The sequence below is a fragment of the Pleurodeles waltl genome, chromosome 3_1 (genome assembly GCF_031143425.1).
Source record: "Pleurodeles waltl isolate 20211129_DDA chromosome 3_1, aPleWal1.hap1.20221129, whole genome shotgun sequence".
NCBI lineage: Eukaryota > Metazoa > Chordata > Amphibia > Caudata > Salamandridae > Pleurodeles > Pleurodeles waltl.
Genome location: NC_090440.1, coordinates 581,241,783 through 581,267,210, shown reverse-complemented (window position 1 = coordinate 581,267,210; position 25,428 = coordinate 581,241,783). Strand labels below are relative to the sequence as shown.

At 42.2% G+C, this 25,428-nt stretch overlaps 1 protein-coding gene across 1 annotated transcript in view; it reads right to left on the bottom strand.

Moving 5' to 3' along the window:
* Positions 1 to 25,428, bottom strand: part of SYT12 (synaptotagmin 12) — a 756,831-nt gene that overhangs the window by 66,443 nt on the left and 664,960 nt on the right. The window contains exon 7 of the mRNA XM_069223023.1: positions 15,551 to 15,684. Within this exon, the coding sequence (XP_069079124.1) occupies positions 15,551 to 15,684 (134 nt within the window). The remainder of the gene's footprint in view (positions 1 to 15,550; positions 15,685 to 25,428) is intronic.

Here is a 25,428-nt window from a genome sequence, read left to right as displayed (position 1 = left end):
GTAGCAGTTTTCACACCTCGTTGTCAGGGAGGAACTGGTAGGCTCACTGTGGCCCAGACTAATGCTAATTAGCCTACCTGGGGCTCTGGAAGGAAAATTATAACTTTCTAAAAAGTACTTTTCCCACTTACTTAATAAAAATATGTGTTTATCAAGCAACTGGATTTTTTTTAAATATGAAAAATAGACTTTCAATTTCTATTCTAGCTCTTTCTTCTCAAAAGCTCTCAAAACTTTATAATCTGTACATTTGCAGGATCCAGCTACAATCTTGAGAGTGAAAAAGGCTTTTTGGGACTGGAAGATGATGCTAACTTTCACTTTCACTTTCACTTTGATGTAATAGGCACCCTACCTTTGTAGGCATCAAGGTGTATTTAGGGGTGAATAATTAATATTTAAAAGCAGGCTTTTCTGTCTGTAGAACAGAGTTGTTTTGACAGATTTAACAGCATGTAATTAGATTGCTCCAGCAAGGCTACAAAGGGTAGGCTGAAGCCATACCTTACAGACCATCTCTAGGGATGAAACAATAGGTGCTACAGTCCTCCAGTAATATTCAACTCCTAGGGCCAGGATGCATTTTCTACACCAAATACTGGGGATTTGTAGGCAACTTAAACATGTCATTCAGGGTAACCCATTTTAACCATATCTAAAGGGTGAGCATAAGGCTTTTACTGTTGTTTAACAAGAGTAAAATGCACAGAGTTCAAAGTCCAGCAAAACAGCACAGATAGGGCAAAAAGTTGGGAAAAATAATCCCAAAGAAAATCATCTTGTATAATGACCACTCACTATTCTTATGATTGGCCCACCCCTGCATTGTTTCTGCTTGGATGAGTTATATTCGTCCCCATGAAACATACACACAATGCACACACAAAACACACATGCAGCCCTGTTCATTCACTAGAGTATTAGGATGATCTCCTTCAAGCATTTGCTGAAAGAGGTGTCCATCATATTTTGTGGCATTTCATAGATGTACAGTTTTAAACTATAGTTCCCTGCTCTCTTTAAGTGCGCACATTGATAAACTTCTTATATCAGGGCACGAGACACACACACAATTTGAAAATTAATTTTAATTAGAGAAGTGAGGTGCTGGTGACAAGAGATGTATACTGCAGATACAATGTGACCCTTGCTGACCACTATGTCATGGCCCACTAAGTAAAGAAGAAGAAGGCACACTGCTACTGCACTGACTGTCGCCACTCCATACTAGAGGTGGGTAAGCCACCAAAAAAACAGGGATAGCCCTCAATATATGTGATATGTAAATTACATTACAAAAGTCGTGCAAAAATATAGAGGCTTTAAAATGAAAGAGAAGTGATGGTTTCTAAACAAACTCAAAAACATTATAAAACACCACCCTGTGTTCCTTGAAGAAAATGGAACACCTGAACCAAGAGTCAAATCAATTTCAATGTACCATTACATAATGGCTGATTATGTTTATTTAAACAAAGCAACAATCTAGTCAATTAAGCAATGTTCAAGGCAGGTTTTTGGAGTGCACATTAAGAGTGGATTTATTTTTAAAGTGCTTTCAAATGTGATGATGAAGTAAAAAGCAGCAGAGTAAAGTAAAATCATTACCTGAGTTGACAAAATTCTGACATGGAGGAAGCCAAGATTTATTCCAGGTTTCCAGGCTTCGCATTGAGCCACAGGATGGGTGTCTCCTCATAACTTCCATTTAACTTCAAGGAACAGATTTGTGTTGAATTCTGGGAGCAGCTAAATTTGTGTAGTATCACATGTTAAATCAAGCTAACCAAAGAAGAGTTCTGGGAAGCAAATTAATTACTTAGGGACAGATGTACAAATGTAAGTGTTTGCGATTACCACACAGTGAATTTTGGTGATTCCCTATTTGGTAATCACAAAAACATATGTACTAAAGTGTGTTTAACACTTTTTGCGATTCCCAGTGGGTCGCAAATAGACCTACTTCATGAATATTAATGAGACAGATGGTTTGCGACCCACTGTGAATGGCAAACATCACAGGGATGGTGGCCTGCTGGGGTCAGCAGACCACCATGTCTGTGCCTGCTTTTCAATAAAGCAATCTGTTTTTTTTTTTAATGCAGCCCACTTTCCTTTAAGGAAAACAGGATGTGTTTCAAAAAGTAAAATTAAAAGTTTCACTTTTATTTTTTAAGAGTAGGCAGTGTTCCGTGGATCCTTTGCCTGCTCTTAAAACATATTTTTACAAATATTCTCACCTTGAGATTGGTGGTAAAATGCGAATGTTTTGCGGCTGCATTTCTTTTGCAAAACATTAATCCATACCAATGCGATTCGGTATTAGAAGGAACACCCTAAACATGCCCCTTCCTACTACCGAATTGCAAACTCAATTTGCAATTCGGTAATAGGTTACCGAATCCCAAATAGGGCTTGGTACATACCAAAAAGCTTGTTTCTGGTTACAGAAGGCCCAATTCTGAGAAAACGTCAGTTTGCGTTCAGAAAAATCCTTTGTAAATCTGGCCCTAAGTTTTGTACGAAGTCAAGGGCTGCGAGGTTTTTATGTTGCTATCACCAGCTTCACCAGGGTTAAAAAAGACATCTACAGTAACAGATTGCAAAAGCCACTCAACACCTCAGAAAAAGCAATTCGAAGCATTAGCAAGATAAAGGGGTCTTCAAGCTCCCACAACTATTCACTGAAACAAAATAAAAGTGCAGACCTGGACTGCACTCATACCAAGCTCACATGTGACTGAACAATTTTTTATTTTTTTTATTCCCCTCTTGGGCAGGGGAGTAGCAGTATAGATGGGCTGATGGTCAGATCAGACTGAGCGTCCCCACTAAAGGGTAATCATAAATGTAAAAAAAAAAAACTTTCTCTTTTCCTCTTACCTCCCTCCTATGGTTATCGCTCTCTCCTTGCCTCACATCACCCTCCATTTGTCTCTCACTGTCCTCTAACTCTTCTCTTTCCTTTAATGTCTCTCTTTCCTTCTGTCTCCCTCTTCGCTTTGTGTCTCTCTCTTTTCACTCTCACATAACTTCCTTATTCTTTTTTCTCTTTTCTCCACATTAGTTTGTCTTCCTCCTCCTCCTCTTGCAATACACCTCTACCTCTTTCCCCTTCCTCCCTCTCTCATTTAAACTCCTGTACATGTGTGGTGCACCTGCCCCCTACAGTGTATCTTCTATCAGTCTGAGTACTGTGAATGGCTGGACCAGAAAGAATTTTGAGAGGCATAAGGGAAGTAGACTTCAAATGTTGTAAAATGAGCAAACAAACCCAAACTGCAGCATCAAAGTCCAAATGTACAGCTTAATCTAGTTTCTTTTAATGTATAAGCATGATAGGCCACTGACAACTATCACTTAAGAGCAGTGAGGCAGTATGTTAAGTGCTCTGGCCGCTGTGAGACTGAGAGTATTACTCTGCCCCATGCTCCTATGTAGGGAATCTCCTGGATACACAAAACATGGAACACTGAGAGGTATTCACACAAACTATAAAATATACTGAGGGCCAAATTTATCAAGGTTTTGCATCATCCTTGCGCCTCGCAAGGTGGGGCAGCATGACGCAAAACCTAGAACAGAATTTACCAAGGCACAAAAGGCCACCTTTAGTGGTCCTGTGCGGCACGGTAAATCTGGAGTAACGCAAGGCAAAGCAAGTTGTAGACTCATATAACTCTGCCCTGGGAGGTGTTGCACGCATTCACCCATTGATTGTGGCACATACCCAGATTTACCAAGAGAGCTAAACATGAGAATGCGTCAAATGATACGCCTTCCCAGGGGAGGCGCAAGAAAGAGACACTTGAGAGCAGTCATGGAGCGTGTTTTCAACCATCATGTCAAGGGATAGGAACCAGGCTGTAATGCCCTTTTTTGTGGCCACCATGCCGCTGTGCCCTCCCTGTGCCCAACTGACCACTTCCTGGCACAGTTTCTCAGGGATGATAATCTGTTATCTCTGATTATTAAGCCATTGTTGGCTATTGTCAGTTCTTATTTGACATGTCAGGAAGAGGCTTATTCTCAGAGATATTCCCTTGCGTCATTCTGTTAATCTCCCAAGTGTTTCCATTAATTTGTTTGAAGCCGATGTGCCACATCCTGAAGAGTGGCATCTTCTGCTGCGGCTTCAATAACGACTTCCAGTGGGACAGCAGGAGGTCTGGCCTGATCGATACAAAATTAATGTATTCCTCCACTAGGAAGTGCCTTTTATCGGGAGGATGTCTTGAGATGTCTAGAGACATAGTCCACTGGATTTTCCACTTTTTTTTACTTGAAATTGATTGTATATGTATATTCTTGAAGATGGAATCCCCATTGTTTGGTTCTGGGTGGCATTTTTGCTTGGTAGGTTACCAAATGTGGCAGTGAGAGCTTGATGATCTGTAGTGACTGTGAAGTGTTTCCCATATATGAAGATCTGAAAGTGGTCGGAGGCCAAGACAACGGCCAAGCTTTCCTTCTCTGGCTGCGAGTATGCCTTTTCATTGTTGGTTAGGTTGTGGCTAGCATACACTACTATGTGCCATTGATCACTGTTTTTGTCATATTGAGCCATAATGGCTCCAAGTCCAACAGGACTTGCGTCCATTGTGAGTTCTGTCTTCCTGCGAAGATTAAAGTAGGCTAGATTGATGGTTCTGATTGTGTGGAAAGCTTGATCGCACCTTGCAGACTACTTAAAAGGTTGGCTTTGTTTTGCGAGTTCATGCAGGAGGTGACTAATAGTGGAATAGTCCTTGATGTACCGGGCACAATAACTGGCCATTCTGAGGAAAGATCAGACATCACTAACGTCTTGTGAGCAAGGGGTGTCATTGAGCACAGTTAGCTTTTCACGATCAGTTATCATCCCTTCACTGGGGAATATGTGGCTCTAGCGTGGATTTGTTAAGAGTCAAATTAGCTCCCAAAAGCACTTGACACACATGATCTAGCGCTCTCTCATGGTCCATGATGGTGGCACCGAACACAAGGATGTAATAACTGTAGTTGAGTGTGTTATGAATGTGGCGATTGACTCTGCTGACTGCTTCTTGAAAGATTTCTTCTGAGGAAGAAATGCCAAAGCTAAGGTGTTCTTACCTGAAAAGGCCTTGATGGGATGAGAATGCGGTAATGTAGCGAGAATGCTCATGAAGTCTGAGTTGATGACAGCCTTTGCTGAGGTCCAATTTGGAGAAAAGTTGTGCCCTACTTAGTAGCGTGATGACATCACTGATGTGAGGTCCTGGGTGCCTTTCACTTTCAATCACTGTGTTTGGTGCTCTCATAACAACACATAAGCGTACTTTACCTTCTGACCTGATTTTGGGCAGTACAACCATTGGGGAGACCCAAGAAGTTGGTCCAGATGATCTTGTGATGATGTCAGCTTTGAGTAAGTGTTGTGACTCATCCTCTACTGCCTTGTGTAGGTGGAAATGACTTTCCTATGATGTTGAACCGCCGGTGTCAGTTGTTCATTAATGTGTAGAAAAACCTGGTAGTGGGCCATTTTACTAAGTCCTGTGAATAGTTTTGGGAACTTGCGTATGATGTCTCATTCATCCTCCACCTGAAATGATATTTCTACTGGTTTCAGGAGTTCTGCTGTGGGTAGGCTGAGAAGACAATCTGTAGCTTCTGCTCCATCAACTTGAAATTGAGCTGGTACTGTTCTGTCTTTGTAAGTGAGAGATGTTCAAAATTTTCCCAGGCATGACAATGGTTTTTTGGACATCCAGGTATATACAGGAACGGCCACTTTGTGCAACCTGGGTTTTGGGTTCATTTTGTTGTATTGTGTAACCCAGATGTAGTTGAGCAATGCTCCACTGTCAAGCACAAATTTTGTTGGATGATTTCTCGTTTGTATGAATAGTCTCGGATATTTCTTCAGGTTATCAGGATCAGCTACCATGCAAAAATATTCATCACTGTCTGGGGAGTCTGAAGTGAGAGATCTGGACTCACTAGACAGAGAGTGGTGAGAGAGTTCTCTTCTGTCACGCACTGCCTTCACAAGATGTCGGGATCACGAGTCCAGGAAAGATTTTTCAAGATCTTTTGGAGTGCTCTGCACACTATCTCAAAATGATTTTCTTTACCGCAGTGATGACATCTTTGACCCATGGTAGGGCTTGACCCCGTGTGAGGATAGTCTTTTTCACTGTGGTAGCAGTGAAGCTATTGTTCTCTTTTGTTTTCTCTGTATGTAGGGCTGCAACGATAATCAGTAGGTTTTGAAACCTGTCATCATTCACGCGGACGCCGTTCCTTCTGGAGAGTGTGATGTTGAAATGCTTACTGTCTTTTCACAGCTTTTCCTGCTTCCATTTTCTTTGCATGTTCTTCTGCTTGATCATTGACTCTAGACATTTCTTCTATTTCATCTAGACAGTAGCATTTCTGCAGGAGGTGTCGGTGTAGGAACTCTGGTTGACGTCCTTCAATAATTTGCAGGCGAACAGCATCTTCAGTTGTGAAGTTGTCAAAATCACAGTAGCACGCTAGTCCCTTAAGATGTGTGATTAACTCCCTCATCGATTCGTACTTTTATTGGGAAGCTAAATTAAAAGTATTTCTTTAATAGTCAACATTAATTTTGTGGATAAATGTCCTGTTAAGTGCTTCACGCACGTCTTAGTATGAAGTTGTAGCCGCCTCCAGCAGTTCCTTGATGATTTGTCCAAAATCTTTGTCAATGAAATTTCGCAGGGCCCCTTCTTGGGGTCCTCAAAGTCATCTAGCCATTCTTAACAGTGAGGTCCCATGCTGCTGCCAGATGTGATAGGCAGCGGTTCTGGCGGGCGCAGGAATACACCATGGCTGATGAATAGTGCATTTTGCATGGAATCCAGTGGAGTAAACATGATTTATGTTGAAGCAAAGGGTACTGATGTGGAGAGTAAGCACATGAGTATTCGCAGACACACTCTGTGTGGCAATATCTGATGCAGCTGATGTTGGTACTTGAAGGGCATAGGCAAAGACACTGAAGTGGGTCAGGGTGATTCGTGTCTGGTGACCTGAAGTCAGTGGGAGTAAGCAGAAAACTGGGGTAGGAGGAAGAATAAGATTCCTTCCTTGGAAGTGGCGGGCGAGCAGAGTGTAAAATTAAATGTCACTTTGCTCACTTTGTTGATGGCAGTAGAAATTTGCAGCTCAAGAAATGCTTTAAATGGTATGAGCACTATTTAATATTGGTGCATGACTGTAAAATGGCTACTGCCAATCTAGCAAGGCTCATTAGACGAACCACCTGAATTCAAGATGACCCCCAGGAGGAAGAGAAGACATGTGATGACTGAGCATCAGAACGGTCGATCAGCTGGCTTAGACGAGAGCAAGCTGGTGGTGGTTTGGGAATGCAGCAGGCAGGCACTGGAATGGGTAACCAAGCTTATCCAATTGTCAGAGACCAGCAGAGTGTCAGTTGTTTGACCAGTAAGGAGCCTAATCAGGGTATGCTCCTGATAGTGCTGCACAGCACACTTCAGCTTCTGTAGCCGCAAGTGATGGAGCAGTCTTCAGTGAAGCGGGTTAGGCTCCCACCGTCGCATGGCACTGAAGGATACTAAGTAGAGCGGGCTGGGCTCCAGAGATCGCGTGGGTCTGGATGGTGGTGCAGAGAGCTTGATGAGCTCCTGTAGCGCGGTATTCTGAAAGCAGCGTGAGGCAGCAGTGATGAGAGCAGTGTGCCAGGTGGGACATTATCCCTCATCACCAGTTGTGATGTCACCTTGCAAATGAAGTGAATGTCTACACAGGCTATTCTGAAATGTTCTTTACTGGCACTTATTACTTTATCCAGACATTGAACAGCACCGTGCTCACACAGCTAAATCTCCTTCCCTTCTACTACTCAATCTCCCTTGCCCCTTCCCTTCTGTTTCCTTCCCTCATTTTCCTTTCCTTTATTACCTGTGCTACTAGGTCCCAGAGCACAGGCATTTCTGTACAGTTACAATATTACAGCACCTTCCTGCACAAGAACCATCCTTCCTACAACACAGGGAATCTTGCACCATGGCACAGGGATGCCTGCTTTTGCACAAGGCAGCACAGTGTGCACCCACACAGGCAGAGGACAAGAATGTGTCATATAATGTGAAATATGACACATTTCTGACTTTTCACGCAGCACAACAAGGTACCTTTCTGTATTGAACTCCGTCAATGTATGATAAATCTGGCCCTCAATATCTGTTTTTTTCCCTCTTGAGCACTGTGAGAAAAAAAGTAAGACACCTGTTAATCTTTTCTACCTCTATCTCAAGTGCAATGCTAATCTCACAATTGCCACACTGACCTTTGTTGTGGGCTATACAAGGGGCCAGCCTTTCCTCCCCTCTTTCTTGTCATTTGTTTTGCTCAACCCTTGTGGTGAAGAGTTGCAGCTGGTGGGATATTGTATATTACATGAGTGAGAGAGTCTCTCATTTAGTATTCAATAAGCCCTCAGCCCTTTCAGTGGCATAACAAAACTGAAAGAGGCTTCCCTGCAAAGTACCTGTAGGGCCTCCATTCCCCCTGGACTCAGTCTGGGGCCTGCTGTTTGTGCACAGTGTACTGTGCTAAGGGGTCCCCTGGAGCTTGCAAAGCGGGTGCAACAATTCACTGTCCTTATTCTGGGAAAAAGCAGCTAATCTTCATTCATAGGCTCAAAAAGACAAGAATGGCATGCCTACCAGCAGATGCTTTATATGAGGTGGCGGTTTCGGGGGGAGGGGAGTGGGGCACATGCGCTTATTTTTCGGCATGGGCACTTATTTTCCTTCATCAATCTTTGACCCAGCCCAAGAGAGTGAAGAACACACAAGATGGAAAGAAGAAGAAAGGGAATAAGAAAAAAACAAAGAGAGAAAGCAGGAACCCTCAAGAGTGAGATAAAGGGGGACTGGTTGGTGGTGAATGAGAGTCCTGAGGTAGAATCAAGACTACACAGCCTTGATATTCAGCACAGTGACATGCAGGTTCACCAGATGTGGGAATCTGAGCAAACCTTTGGACCCGGTACTTATTATTTTAGCTGCAGACCACTCCTTGCACCCTGGGCCAAAGGAGAATGTATGACTTTTTTTCTGAGGAGAGGTCAGATCTTTTCTCTTGGCCAGGACTCAGTCAGTAGTGCTGCTGATATTTAATTTTTCAGCATGTCTATTCATTAGGTGCTTCCTGTAGAGCTCCATTTTGTTACCCCTATTTTTTAACATCTATATGCAGTCATTGGTGTCAGAAAATATGGATGCCGTTTTACTGGAACTTAAATTTGGGCCACTCTTAAAAGGGGCTTACAGAGCAAGTAAGGAGTGGGAAAATCTACAGGATAATGAGAATAAAAAACAAATTCAGTACTTTCAAATGTAACTGCTTGGCACCAATCCACAAGGAAGCTGAAGATAAAGGAGGGTGGCACTTCTAAGGTTCTGAGGGTCCGTACAGGTTCCTGATTTCCTGATGCCCCTCCCCTGGCCTGAGCTTCACGTTGTCATGGGCACCCAGTCTTAAAAACACTTGACCCTGTCCCAATTAGGTCATAGGGAAGGGTAAGCTTCACTCGGGGTGAGCCACAATGGAATGGGTTCTGATCGATTCTTGAACAGGCAGGACTTCTTGGTGGCAGGCAGATGATTGTAAAGTGCAAATCATCTCCTGGGTTTTAAAGCTCTTACTCCAACACTTATCAGCTACAGTTTCACCAAGGTTGCTAGTTGCCATGGTGTTATTTGACCTTAAAGTGGCCCAAAGCTGCAGTCAGAACTCCTTGACCTGTCATTGAGGCTATTTAATCCCAGAGAGAAAGGCTGGTGACCAAGATTGTGGTGAGTGAAATTTGGAACAAAGGAAGACCCAGCAAAACTGTCTAACCAGTGCATTCATGCAATACACAATGTTAGGCTTCATGTTTTGGGTATTAGAGCTTTTAACCATGTCAGGAGGCTTGCTACTGGACATTCAAATTCTGATTTTATTCAGATGCCTGAGTTTGAGAGATAGCCTATGTCTGCAAGAGCTTTTGTGGAAAGTGACAGTAAAGACACTATGAAAGTTTAAAGCAACTCTGTCCTCGTTCTGAACACAGCTAGAAGCTGTCTCCAAAACCTGGTCCACCTTAACTACTCTGTCTTTCTGTGTTATACTAATGATGTTCTCTCGCTCTGACTGGATTTCTACAAATCTGGGCCACCAGAACGTGGTCCATGGGTCTTGCAAGTCTATCAAAATCTGATTATTTTTTGCATCTTCAACATTGCCTCTAACTAAAAGATCCATCTCTTGTTTGAAATTCCACCTTCAACCACCTTGATATTCATGCAGTACACAATTTAGAACCTAGTTGTTTCCCCTGCAACAATGCAAATGGGGAAGACTTGGTCACTGAATGTGGGGGAGGCTGGTAAAATCATAACATGGACCTAATAGCACCCAAAATATCTGTGTATTCTCAAGTCACCACTGATTGCGCTCACCTAGAACTCTGTTCATGTGTTTAACTTGTATGTTGGTTGGGGATGATAAAATGAGCTCAAATACATCACCCCAACAGACTCCAAAAATTTTACTATTTCCATATTCACAAATTATACTCCATTGTAAGAAATCAAAAATTCTGGAAAATCCCATCTTGTAAAAACATCATTTACAAACGTTTAGTCTTCCAGTGTTGGGTTTTGCAATATTCCTTACCTCTAGGCACTTGCTACATTAGTTCATCATGACAAGAGCAAACCGTTGCTATGACTGTAAAGCAATGAAATGATCTACAAGGTCACTTCCAGCCTTTATCTAAGGCCCAGATGACAATTCAGTAAGTTGTTGGGGAGGAGTAATGCCTTCTAGCTTTTTCTAGCAAGTATAATAGATAACACAATTTTCCCGATTTCCTCCATCTCTATACTCTGCCAGCAAAAAAGATTATAATGGTAACCAAATGCTTCTCATTCTCATGGGCATTAGTAATAACCAATGGCCTGAGCTTTTCAGGAGGAGCTATCTTGCCAGCTTTCATCAAAACTTTACCTTGTACTAATAACTCATCTGACGCTTTGACACACACTGTAACCCATACAATAAGTGCCATTCTCTTGATCAACCTTCTACAGCCTACCAGCTGCAACACTTCAACATTCAATGCAGCACTCAAGCAACTTTCCAAGTCCTCCTCACCTTTATATACCCCATTACTATTTATTGGGACGTTTGACAAACCTTAGATCTCACATTTTCCCCACTAGTATTTGCTTAATATCAAACTGGTATTGCAAGGTCATAGTCCTAGCTTTACACACTCTGGTTTGTAGTTTTTGACATACATTTCCTCTTCTCAAGATGAAAACTAATGGTTTGTGATGTGACTGAAAGATAGCCCTCTCCCCACACAGATATTTACAAAACTTTTCTAAAGCCCATGAACATGTTAAAAGTTCCTTTTCTACCTCCCAAAAGTATAGCAGAGATTCCTTTAGTACTTGTGATGCATACTCCACTCTTTGTTCTTCACTGCTCTTACTTTGATTCAGAACATCACCCAAACCAACATTGCTGTCATCCACAGTTACACAACAGGGAAGAATCATGCTAGCTGGTGCTCACTACCTGGTCTTTTACCTATTGAAAGCCTGCTGACACTCCTGGCTCCATTCGAACACAACACTTCTCTTCTTCAATATGTTGTGAGCCACTTTATATGGATGGCATGGTCCTGTATGAAAAATAAAATTCACTCCACCCTAAAAAGGATTTTTATTCTTCTTTGCCTTTTGATGGAAGCTATTCCTTAATTACTCTCACCAAATCTTAATGTTGTCCAGTTCCCCCCACCTATGCCATATGTCCCAGATACTCCATATTGTCCTTGAGGAACTCATATTTCTTCCTCTTCACTACCACATGTGTGTCTTGAAGAAGCCTCAAAACACAGTCCAATGTGTAGTCATGCTCAGTGCAATCATATGCCAAGACAAGCAGTGCAACCTGAAAAACTGCAACTCCTTTGATGTGCCCAAATGTATGATATGTGTATTTGTAAAGCACGCTATCACCTGTGAGGGTATCTTGGCGTTGAGCAGGTGTGTGTGCCCAGCCCTGCATATTGTAGGTTTGTTAACTGAAAGCCAGATCATCAGCTTCTTGCAGAATTCAAGAACAGAGGAGGAAGCTCTGATGTGGAGTGGGAGTCCTTATCATACATTACGAGCAATGTAAGAGAATGCCTGTTCAATGTATGTGTGGGATGTGTTTGACAAAGAGTCCTATGGAGCGGAGATGTACGGGTGGTTGGTGGAAGGAGATGTGACTGTTCAGGTAGTTGATGCCTAAGTTGTGTAGTGCCTTTGAGGTGTGTGTGTGCGGAGTTTGAAATTAGCCCATTTGTGTATCAGGAGCCAGTGGAGCTCCCTGAGGTATGGTGTGATGCAAATTCTGTGTGGGATGAGTATAAGTCTAGCTGCCGAGTTCAGGATGGTTTGTAGTCTTTTAGTGAGTTGTTTTGTGGTCCCAGAGTAGAGGGTGTTCCTGTAGTTAGGACGTGAGTGTAAGATTTTCTACTGTTGCTTGGGAGCTCTTTGAAGATCTTCCTCTGCATCTGTAGGGTGTGCTAGCATGATGAGTGGGTGGTGTTGACTTGTGCGGTCATGTCTAGCTTACTGTCCATGATTATTTCAATGTTCCTGGAATGGGTGCTGGGTGTGAGCTGTTCTTGCAGAAGATCACTACTTCTGGCTTGTTTGTGTTGAGCTTGAGACAGTTGGTTTTCATCCTATCACCAACTTTGGCCATACAGGCGGTGAACTTGTTTCTTCTGTTGGGAGTTTGGTCTGAGAGGGAGAGTATGATTTGTGTCGTCGGCATAGGAGAGGATGTTGATGTCTTGTGCATTGATGATTTTTACCAGAGGGATCTTGAATGCGTTGAAGAGGGTGGGGCTGAGCAATGAATCTTGAGGCACTCTGCAGATGAGTTTGTGGGCTTCCAAGGAGTGAGGTGCCTGGCTGACATTTTGGGATCCTAGCGGTAAGAAGAAGCAGGTCCAGGGGAGAGTAGTTCCTTGTATCACAATCTCATGCTGGTGCCTGACAAGAATAGGGTGTGAAACTGTGTCAAATGCTGCAGATAGGTCCAGGATAATGGAGTTGCGGTGTCTCTTCTGTCAAAGATCATGGGGGTGTTGCCTGTGGCAGAGATTAGTGTTGTTTATGTGCTTTGGTTGGCTTGAATCCCAACTGTGTGGCATTTAGCAGCAGGTGGTTGCTGATGTGCCGGTGAGGCGTCTGTATACGACTTTCTCGGCGACCTTTGCTGTGTATGCCAAGAGGGAGATGGATCTGTGGTTAGAATGTGTGTCTGGGTCAGCAGATGGTTTCTTAAGCAAAGGCATGACAGTGGCTTATTTCCGTGTGTCCGGAAAGCATTGAGGATGAGTGTTAGTGCCTTGCTGATTGATAGGAGTCCTTTGTTTAAGGTGTGGTGTCGGCAAGGGTTAGATGAGGCCCGTGAGTGATTGGTCTACACTGTAGCAGCAATTTCATTGGTGGTGACAGCTTACCACGAGGTCAGGGTTCACTCTTTAGCCATGATGGGAAGTTAAGTTAAGACGGTGACCAAGTCCAGTGAGGGTTGAATTTGCATTAAGTGGAAAGGATTTTGTTGCAGAAGAATTTAGAAAGCTTGTTGTAAAGGTCTCCGGTGGGGTGACATTGATGGAGATGGCAGGCGGTGCGGTAAAATCTTTGATGATGGCAAACATTTCCTTGCTTATGTTAGTGCTAGCATTGATGCAATATGCATGCTGTATGCTTGGTTTGTCACATTTGCTGGTAGTAAAGGCCTAAGGCTGATATAAATGCATGATACATAATATGTGGAACAATAGAATTGGCTAAAGCCAGTCCAAAGAGCATTCCACACTAGCGAAATGCATTGAAACCAGATACACATGCAGTATAATGTCTGGATTCTTGTCCATATTTGACCTGATTGTAAGCAGAAACCAGATCAAGCTTTGAATGCCATCCTGCTCCTCCTAATGTGGCCCAAATGTGTCTTATATTAGGCACAGGACATGAGTCCATCCTTATTTCTCTGGTTAAACTGTGGAGGTCAAGGCATACTTCACATTTGTGATTGCATTTGCATGCAACTACCAGCATTGAAACCAAAAAGAGAATTTAACAACCTTTATCATTTGCAAAGTCTGCCTAATTTGTTTTTTATCATCACGAATACTAAATGGGATACTCTGCATCTTATGTTTTATGCGGACCACACAACTTTGACTTAACTTCAATGTCTGAAACAATTTACTTTAATAGTTGTCATGGAAAAAAACAAGCTTTTCAAAATTCCCTCACAAAAACATACTCATCACTATAAACTGCTCTTTTGTTCTCGTTATCAAAACCATTTCAAATAAACTGTGGTGAAACCATCCCAAAATATTTAGGCCCGTTTACTGCTACATAGAATGTTCCTTGAGTTTTTCCTATCTTAAACTCAAGTATGTCCTTAAAAAAAGAGTAACTCTGTTTTTCTTCCTTAGTGGGAATCAGATACCCTGTTGTTGAAGCGATTTACCTTTCCAGGTATTATCAAAAGGTTCTTTGGTAATCATTTATCAAAACGTTATTTTGTAATCATGGTGGTCAGATAATTTAATATACACCAACCAACAAATGTAATGTCTTATTCTCAGTCTTAATGTCCATTTAATAATACACACACTCCAAAATATCACTTCTTCTCAAATCACCTGCTGCTACACTTTACCACAATGTCATCTAACTATTCTTGACTTGATCCAATTCAGTTCGGCCTTTGAACACTTTCTTTTACTGTGGCTCCTCTTTTCATTACCTGTTTATTGGTTTGGAATACTTGTCAAAACGGCCAAACTGATTTCACAATCTGCATGCTGTATTTCTTGCTGAAAAACATCTTCTCCCGTAACATATGCCTGGAACCCACATCCAAAACACGTTACTATGCTTGAAAAAAAAATCCCTATTGTTATCTTTAATATTGTTTCCCATTTTTCATTTTTAGGATGCACAACACAAACAAAATAGATCTTTCTATCATCATTTTCTGTAAATGGCTGTTAAGATGACTCAGGTTTTAGAGACAACATATTTTGCTTGATACTTTTGTCTGTGTAATGAAAGATACATTCATCCCTTGCCAGTTGATCTGTAAAGGTTTTCAAACTGACAATCAGCCACAAGTCCTTGCAGCCCTGTTATATGGGTGGCAACATTTGTGGGAATTTTAATCTCAAAATTACTTGGCACAACATGAAAGTAGGTTTCCAGTTTCTTAACTGCCAGTTGATATTTGTTCAAAACTTGACATTTAATTAAAATGTAATGTATATACGAATCCAGTTCTTGACTGATGATGTGGGCAGTGCCTGTACAATCTATTAAAATAAAAGCTGTGTACCAATGATCTGATAGTCTCTATGAAATGGTCATCACACGTCTTCCACTATTGTAACTAGGTTCCTCATTTGTTTGTGTAGAGTGTTAAATAAGGTTTGTTTTTAAAATCAGAAAATGCTCACCTGCAGTACAATGGCAGGTACTGAAAAAATCATTGCTTCGTTGAAAACTGGATTTGTGTCATCTCTTTTCACCGCAGTTTTTTTCTTACTGATTTTTCTGTTGTCCTGGAGAAGGTACACTTTGACAAATGGGTCTAAAAAAGGCATAAAACATACTATTTAATTGAACCCTAAATTAGTTTAATTTGTTTTATTCAAAGCCACTGATATTAAGTGATCTGTAGAAGTAGCATAACAAAAGTGATTTCGTTCCACTCAGTGTAAACCTCACAAGTAGTCTTAGCTTGACTCATTTCTTTTACAGTAACTAGTCGCTGAACATTTATCATAACAGGTATGTAGTAAGAATTAGTCTTCTAACTCAGAGCTCTAGATATTCCCAACATATTTTTTGTATTATTTAAATGCAGCTAAAACATGTACCATGCACAATATCAATAAGATAACATAGAAAAAGGCAAAACCTGAAACCATTTCACACATAAAGGAGAAAAGTGTACAAATATGATTTGTCAAACATTAATATAGGCAAACATTCTTAATTTCTAAAATAATACCAATGTAATATTTGAATATGTGCACAGTATAAGGACAACATATTGTATTAAAATTATCACTGTATGCAAAATGTAAATGATATTAATAAGTATTGAATGGGGTGCTAAACATTACAGTGCCTTTTTTTAAACAAACAATAAGTAATAAGCAAAGGAAAGAATCTTCATGCATTAAAGAACCCTAAAGTTGAGGCTTGATAAAGTGAATTGTTAGTGGTAGGAGGTAATACAGTTTGCAGTGCATGTTATTCAAATTACTACTGGTATCACTGGTATTAATATTGATATTATTGTCAATGTTTTCATGCCATTTTAATGCAGTTTTGAAATAAACAACTGTAAAATGTTTCTTTTCAACAAACTTCAATACTATATTATATCTTCAATAGTTTGACCCAAACTTCTTCAGGACCATTTGTTCCACGGGCACTCACACTTCAATTGTATCTAACCTAGTGCCATGACTCATTCCTTGCCACTATCAGCAGACTATCTGCCCCTGAGCACCAGTGGAAATGTCTGAAGGCTGTGTATGAAGCTGTACGCTATTGGCCTGGTGTACAAATGTCTACATAGAACAAAGGGTATCATTTTTTCCGATAGTTCTTTATTGGTTTTGTGTTTTGTCATCATAAATCAAGAGATTCCTCGTGAAATGTATCTCACATGAAGAATGAAAAGATAACTAACCATAAACAATAACATTGGGCCATCTGTTTCCTAGCTTTGTCAGTTTTCTAACATTCATCTTACTCATTTGTCCCAGAGACCATGTCACCAGATCCACATAATGACTGTGTGGTCCACCATGTCTATCATCATGTCTTGGTCCACTTTTGAAAGTGCCATACAAAGTGCCAGCACTTGCTAAAGCTGCCTCAAGGGGGCATGACATTAGATTTTGCAATTAGTGCAATTGAGTCCCATTCTGTTCTACTTAAAAACTTTCCCTTGTTTTGTAGTTGTTTTACCAGGCCTTACATTTCTGTCTCCATCCACTTTATCAACTCTGCCTTTCAGGCCTTGACCTGAGGGACTGCAGGGCATTTCAAGGTCATTGTAATTAACCTTCAGCAAGTATCAATGCCATGTCAATGAACTTATTCTCTACTGGCTTCAATATAAGAACAAGGTGCATCAGCCACCTATAATGGGAGGATCTCTGCCCTGCTCATCAGTGAGGTTTACATGTCTGTCACCAGTGGTGTAACACTAGCCCCTGCAGTCCCCACACCCCCGTGGTGCGGGGGTGCCCTGAGCTCCATGGAGGCCCTCAGCACAGTACGCTGTACTTTGTACATGCCCAGCAGTCCCCTGGACTGAGAGCTCCTGACTGGGTTAGGTGGGTCTCCTCTGTGTACTTTGCATGGGGTCTCCCTCGGGTTTTGATACACCAATGGTTGTCATTCCCACCCAGATGTTTCCTGCAATGACATGCTGTTAGACTTTTCATCCTTGGCGTGGTCTCACTTAACTTTTTGCCTCTGTTCCCCAGGTTTTTGATGTGTGCTGGACTCTGATTTTGCTGTTTTTGTTACTCTGGGCACTTTACCACTGCTAACCAGTGCTAAAGTGCAAGTGCTCCTTTACAAAATGTGTATGTGATTGGTTTATCCATGATTGGCATATTTGATTTACTAGTAAGTCCCTAGTAAAGTGCACAAGAGGTGCCAGGGCCTGTAAATCAAATGCTACTAGTGGGCCTGCAGCACTGGTTGTGCCACCTACATAAGTAGCTCTTTAATCATGACTCAGACCTGCCATTGCAGTGTCTGTGTGTGCAGGTTTACCTGTAAATTCGACTTGGCAAGTGTACCCATTTGCCAGGCCTAAACCTTCCCTTTTCGTACATGTCAGACACCCCTAAGGTAGGCCCTAGGTAGCCCCCAGGGCAGGGTGCAGTGTATGGTTAAGGTAGGACATATAGTGATGTGTTTTATATGTCCTGACAGTGAAATATTACTAAATTTGTTTTTCACTGTTGCAAGGCCTGTCCCTCTCATAGGTTAACATGTGTAGATTCCCTTTGGTAGCGGATGGACATGTGGAATTTGGGGTCTCTGAGCTCACAATTTAAAAATACATCTTTTAGTAAAGTTGATTTTAAGATTGTGTGTTTGAAAATGCCACTTTTAGAAAGTAAGCATTTTCTTGCTTATACCATTTCTGTGACTCTGCCTGTTTGTGGATTCCCTGTCTGGGTCAGTTTGACAGTTGGGCTGGTTGCACCTCACACTAGACAGTAACACAAAGGGAGCTGAGGTATAGCCTGCATATCCTGATGAGCCATCTGTGCTAGGAGGGAGGGGAGGAGTGGCCACTCGCACCTGAAAGGGCTGTGCCTTCCCTCACACAATGCAGTCTCCAACCCCCTGGTGAGTGTCTGGGACCTGGCCTGGGAAAGGCAGGATTTCACATTCCGAAGAGACTTTACTTTGAAGTAGGCATACTTCAAAGGAGAAACTGGGTATAAGAGGGGCACCCAAAACCACAGACTTTAGAACACTTCTGGAAACAAGAGGGACCTCTGCCTGGAGAAAAGCTGAAGAGCTGAGGAGAAGTGCTGCCCTGCCTGTGACTGTGCTTTGTGGAGCTATCCTGCAGTTGCTGCTTCTGCCAGAGTAAGAGGGCAAAGACTGGACTTTGTGTGCCTTCCATCTTGTGAAGAAATCTCCAAGAGCTTGATTTAGAGCTTGCCTCCTGTTGTTTGAAGTCTCAGGGACAGCAAAGACTTCTCTCTGCCAGCACCTGGAGTCTCTGGAGAGACTCCTGCTTTGACAAGTGGTGCCCTATCCAGTCCCTCGGCCCTTGAAAGGAAAGCTGGTGGAAATCCAAGGAAATCGACTTCAGACGACTTCGGACCAATGCCGCTGCTGAATCCGGTGACGCCGCCTGCACCCGACGCTGTGACCTTCGCTGGAACAAGACGATCATCGCAGGCCCGACGCCGCTGCAGTCCCGCTGAAGTCCGCGACTCTGTGGAAGTTGCCGCACCACGTCGTGACCGACGCCGCTCGAAGTCCACGGATTCAACGTTTCGCACTGACGCCGTGATCCCCGACTTCGCGCATCGACTTGTTTTCACTCTTCACCAAAGGTACTGTACTTGGGGGTCTACGCGACTCCGTTTCCGGCGCCTCTGGTGTCGACTTGTTGGGAACGACTCTGTCACGACGCCGTGTTAACACCTTATCGAAGCATTTTGTGTTTTTAAGCGCTATTTTTGAGTTTAATCTTTAAAAGTTCGTAACTTGACTTGTGTATGTTGGATTTTTGTCGTTTTGGTCTTGTTTTGTTGAGGTAAATATTTCCTATTTTTCTAAACTGGTGTTGTGTCATTTTGTAGTGTTTTCATTAAGTTACTGTGTGTGTTGGTACAAATACTTGACACCTAGCACTCTGAAGTTAAGCCTACTGCTCTGCCAAGCTACCAAGGGGGTAAGCAGGGGTTAGCTGAGGGTGATTCTCTTTTACCCTGACTAGAGTGAGGGTCCTTGCTTGAACTGGGGGTAACCAGACTGTCAACCAAAGACCCCATTTCTAACACATGCTATGTGGTAAAATGCAACATTATTAGCCTTACATGTGGGCATACATCTTGCAGCTATGGGAATATTCTATGTTATTAGTTATTGGTGGTTAAACTTAATGTATTTAAAGCAGGCATTCCTCAAACCTCTTCAAATATGAAGCTGTATTGTCTATTATTCCAAGGCTGTTATTTCTCTATCGTCGCAGACAATTTGGAATGTAAATCAGTTAACTGGTAATGCTTACTTCTACATTACAATAATTGGATTCAAAATTTATCATTTTTTTGAGCTGTTGAGTTTCTTATAGCACTGTTCACTTGAAATTACAAGAAACCTAGAGTAACACGCCATGTTGAAAACTTATGAACCTTATCTAGAATAAAAGGGTCAATGTTGTAAAGTCCTCCCATCCTGGTTACCTGCTAATGAATATTCCACACAAGGAGCTATATATTACATGTCTTTATTCACCTGCGTGTAACTGCAAACTCAACATTCTAAGCCTGGATTTACTTCACCACGTTCTAGCACTTACATCACAGCTCTACAGAGTTCTTCAGGGGCCAAAAGGGTTCCATTATTCATACTCACACAAAACTACATCTCTCCCTCTGGTGAATAAAATATTTCAAATTTTAACAAACAGCCACATAATCAAACTATTTGATAATCCTTTTTGTTGCTTTGATTACTTGTCTCGATTGTGTCTTCGGAAATTGGGAACCAACAACAGAGTGTCCATGGGCTGCATTGGCGATGTAGGAGCAATGGAAGTCTGGGGTTTTCCAATTATCCTTTCTGAGCAAGTCTCTATGTTGACATCAGTATCTGATGAACCACCTGTCTGAAATGTGAGGAATCTTGCGTAATGGATTTCCCAGGATGTTGGGCAGCCATTGTGTGTCCTTTGCTAGCTGCAATATGGAATGGCTTGGTATCAAATGGAGCATCAGATTTACATGTTCTTGGCTGAAGGACAAGCACTCGATTTCCTCTTGTGAAGACAAAGGGGCATATTTTCAAGAAACTGGTGCACCAGTGCTGATTCACCAGTTTTCTTGCGTTGCCTCTGCCCCACCTAATGACATCATGATTGCTCTGTATTTACAATATGGCGCACCATGGCGCATGTTAGGCCAATAGCGTCAAAATGTTTGACACTGTTGTTTTGATGCTAGTGCAACAAAGTGCAAGGAGGCCCATTGATTAAAATGGGTGTGTCACTTTAACACCTGCTGTGAGCAGGTGATAAAAATGGTGTCAAAAATGGCGCAGTGAAATCTTGTACATTTTCCTGCATGATTTTTGCAGGCCTCCTAGTGCCGGAACGCCCCCTTGCATACATTATGCCTGATGCAGGCATAATGTGGTGCAAGGGGTCACAAAGTGGCGCAATGCATGCACTTTGTAAATATGGTGCAGCAAAAATTGCCTACTTGAGCCATAGTTTTTGATTTTGTGATGGTCCATTGAGATAACTTGGTCATTACTATACTTCCAAAAATCAGTGTTGCAGGGCTTTCACCTGTGGACGAGTGAGGGGTCGAACGGTAAGCTTGTAGGATAGAGTTCAAGTGAATAGCTTTTTTTAATATACTCATGAAACCTTCAACAAGGCCATTAGCCTGTGGCTAAAGAGATGTTCTCTTCTGATGCTTCACATTAAGCAGATTGAGAAAGTCTCTGAATTCTCGATTATTGAAAGGTGGCCCATTGTCAGATTTTAAAAGTGAAGGAATGCCCCATTTCGCAAAGATGCCATCTAATTTCTCAATTACTTTTTCCTCACTGATAGATAAAAGATCTTCAACTAATGGAAAACAGGAGTATTTCTTCACAATAACCATCTGGTGATGTCCATTGTCAAGTAGAATGAAAAAGTCAACTTCAGTTCTTTACCATGCACGCTTTGGCAACTCTGAGATGTTTAAGCGGTGTTGAGTGGTTTCCGATGACAGGCAGTTGCATAGGTGACAGGCCTTTAATTCTCTTTCAACTCTTTCATTGAAATGAGGAAACTAAACATGATTCCATGATTTCTTCATAGGCCACTTCAATTATCTGCTGTTGCAGACTCTCTCGAATGACAGTTCTTGAACTCCTCAGGATAATACCTTCTTGTGTCCTGGACAGTTCATCTTTGACATTTTTAAACTTCTGGTTTTCACTATCAGTGGTAAGGGGTTGAGTATGTTGGTTCCATGACTGATGGGTAATAATGTTGTTCAGCTTTAACATGCTACAATCTAAACTCATGGCAATGACAATTTGTTCCAACAAAATGGCAGCAGGCATTTTTTAATTTACAGTGACATTTATGTAGGCTTGTCTTAAAAGGGTTACCTTGGCACTGTGTAGGCACTCTGGAGAAGTAATCAGCAGGGTTTTAATTCTCCCTGCATGATGCACAATTGTGCAGTTGCACTCTTGCAATCATAGATCCCAATGTTCAATGCATGGAGGTATCTTGACCTTTGAATTGCCAAAGATGGTTGTTAGAAATGGGGTCTTTGGTTGCCCCCTGTCCAAGCCAGGACCCTCACTCTAGTCAGGGTAAGTCACACACAATCCAAATTATCCTGTGCCGACCCTTTGGTAGCTTGGCACTGAGCAGTCAGGCTTAACTTAAAAGGCAATGTGTTAAATATTTGTGCAATAAGTCATACAATAACGCATTGGAAGACTACAAAAAGACACCACACAGTTTTAGAAAATATCTCAGAAAAAAAGCAGGTCAAAACGATCAAGATTTGTACATGTTGAAATATCACTGTTAAAAATGATAAATAGAGTCTTTCGTTCTTAAAAAGCAAGAAGTGTCTCTTGCAAGCACAAGGTACCTGATTTGCGTCTAAAATATCTACATGGGACCACAGAGGAAGAGATGCGTGGAAAATGGGACTTTGCCTCGATTTCTGGTGCGCATGCTTGGGTTCTCTTTCGGTTGCGGGGTATTGGACGCCCAGGGGATGATGCAGAGAAATCCTGGACATGCGGGACAAAGTCACAGGAGCTGCGTTGATCCGGTGGGCGATGTGGAGAAATTTCTGTTGCATGGTAGGTGGTGCATCGATTCCTCTCGCAGGAAGTCGGGCTGCGACGTTCCGGCTCGGCAATGTTTTGATCTGGTGGGCTGTGCACCAAATATCCAGTCGCAACGCTGGTGCTGTGTCGATCTCCACTCGGGGAGCCGGGCTGCCTTGTTCTGGTTTGGTGATGCAGTGATTTTCTCACCGCTGGGCAGGCTGTGCATTGATTCCGGCAGGCTGTGCGTCAATTTTTGCCACACAAGGAGTTCTTTGCAAAGATGAAGTCTTTTTGGCCCTGAGACTTCAAGAAACAGGAGGCAAGCTCAATCCAAGCCCTTGGAGAGCACTTCTCAGCAGAGCCAGAGGGCAGCAAGGCAGCAGGGCAACAGCAAGGCAACAGTCCTTTACAGCAAAGGAGTCAGGTGAGTTCTTTGGGAAGCCAGGCAGCTTCTCTTAGCAGGTTGCAGGTTCTGGTTCAGAGTTTCATTCCCAGGAGTTATCTTGTCAAGAAGTTAGTAGGGTCAGGGACCTTGTTTATATACCCAACTGTGCCTTTGAAGTGGTGGATACTTCAAAGAGTGGCTTAGAAGTGTACAAGGTCCTCTTTCAGTTCCATCCTGTCTGCCAGGGTCCGAGTAGGGGGGTTTGGTAGTCCATTGTGTGAGGGCACACCACTATCCTTTGACATGTAAGTGTCAGGCCCTCCACCCTCTCAGCCCAGGAAGACCCATTCAGTATGCAGATATGTGCAGGTGTGACTGAGCATCCTGTGTTTGGGGTTGTCTGAGTGAAATGCACAAAGGAGCTGTCAACTATCCCAGCCAGATATGGATTGTAAGGCACAGAAGGATTTAAGGGCAGAGAAAGGCTCACTGTCTAAAAGTGGCATTTCTAAAATAGTAATATTAAATCCAACTTCACCAGTCAGCAGGATTTTGTATTACCATTCTGGCCATACTAAATATGACCTTGTTACTCCTTTCAGATCAGAATCTACCACTCAAACAGTGTGTGAGGGTAGCCCTAATGCTAGCCTGTGAAAGCAGCAGGCCTCACAGCAGTGTAAAACAAATTTAGGAGTTTTACACTACCAGGACATATAGAACACACATATTCATGTCCTGCCTTTTACTTACATAGCACCCTGCCCTAATGGGTTACCTAGGGCCTACCTTAGAGGTGGCATATGTAGCAAAAGGGGAGTTTTAAGGCTTGGCAAGTACTATTAAATGGCAAGTCGAATTGGCAGTGAAACTGCACACACATGCCTTGCAATGGCAGGCCTGGGACATGGTTAAGGGACTACTTATGTGGATGGCACAATCAGTGCTGCAGGCCCACGAGTAGCATTTAATCTACAGGCCCTGGCCACAGTAGCATTTAATGTACAGGCCCTGGCCACATGTAGTGCACTTTACCAGGGACTTTACTAGGGACTTATAAGTAAATTAAATAAGCCATTTGGGTATGAGCCAATATCACCATGTTTTAAGGGAAAAAGCATATGTACTTTAGCACTGGTTAGCAGTGGTGAAGTGCGCAGAGTCCTAAAATCAGCAAAAACAGTGTCAAAAAGTGGAGGGAGACAGGCAGAAAGTTGAGGGTGACCACCCTAAGGCTGTCAAGTCTAACACTGGCCATCAATGCTTGATGACCTGTCACAAACGTAAACAGTTCACAAGCCCACACCACTGCTAAACTCTCTTTTTTCAGGTTGTGAATAAGCATGTTCAGTCTAGGAGAAACTCTTGCTTGCATATGCCACAATATGACTTTGTGCACTTGGGTGTTCATTGTGCTGCACAAGGAATGCACCTAACCCAACTGGGCAAGTGTCAACAACAACTTCTGTATGTAGCTTTGGATCAAAATATGCCATTTCAGTAGCATTTTCAATAACGTGTTTGATTCTCTTAAAATTTTGCTCGTATACATGTGACCAGTAAAATTAAACATTCTTTTTCATCAACTTTCTCAATGGAGCACTCACAGAGGAAAAGTCTTGCATGTATCTATAACAGCAACTGGCCATGCCAAGGAACTATCGTAACATGGAAACATCTTGTGAGGGACTGGCAGTTGACAGTGCTTGCACTTTTGTTTTCTTGTGTATCAGAGTTGCTATGAATGAACTTTTACTTTTCAAGGGTGTCAATGCAGTCCATGTGTACACTTTAGTTTTCGATGGCAACAGTTGTGGCAATGGAGATAGTTCATTAAATTTCTCCTCAGGCTTAATGTTTCAACATACCACTGTTGTTGATGAAAAGTTTGGAACAACCATTTATTTTCAGTGTAATCTTTGGACAATGTTTGAATGCCTTTGGTCCTTTTTCATGTTGACCTTTTTTGGGTATTTTTCTTCACCTGGGGCAGTCCTACATGCGTACATTTTTCTGAGTTAAATATCAACACTGAACAATCATCTTCTTCACTTTCGCTTGATGTTGATACTGACAAACGTTTAGACAATGATTTAGATGACAATCAATTTTGTTTGATGTCCATTTGTCTCAACTGATATTGCCGCTTGGCCTTGTGGGCATGTGTTGAACATCATTTCTGGAATGTTCACTTGGCCATTTTGTTGTCTTGCCATAACACATTTACTTTTTCCTTCTCCTTGGAAATCATTACAAAATGGTTCTCCTTTCCACAGCTTTTGCATATCTGTCCAATGGCAGGACATTTACCTTTGTGTGGAAATGACAATCCACATCTAAAACACAACTTCTTTTTCTTTGGAGACATCACCTTGT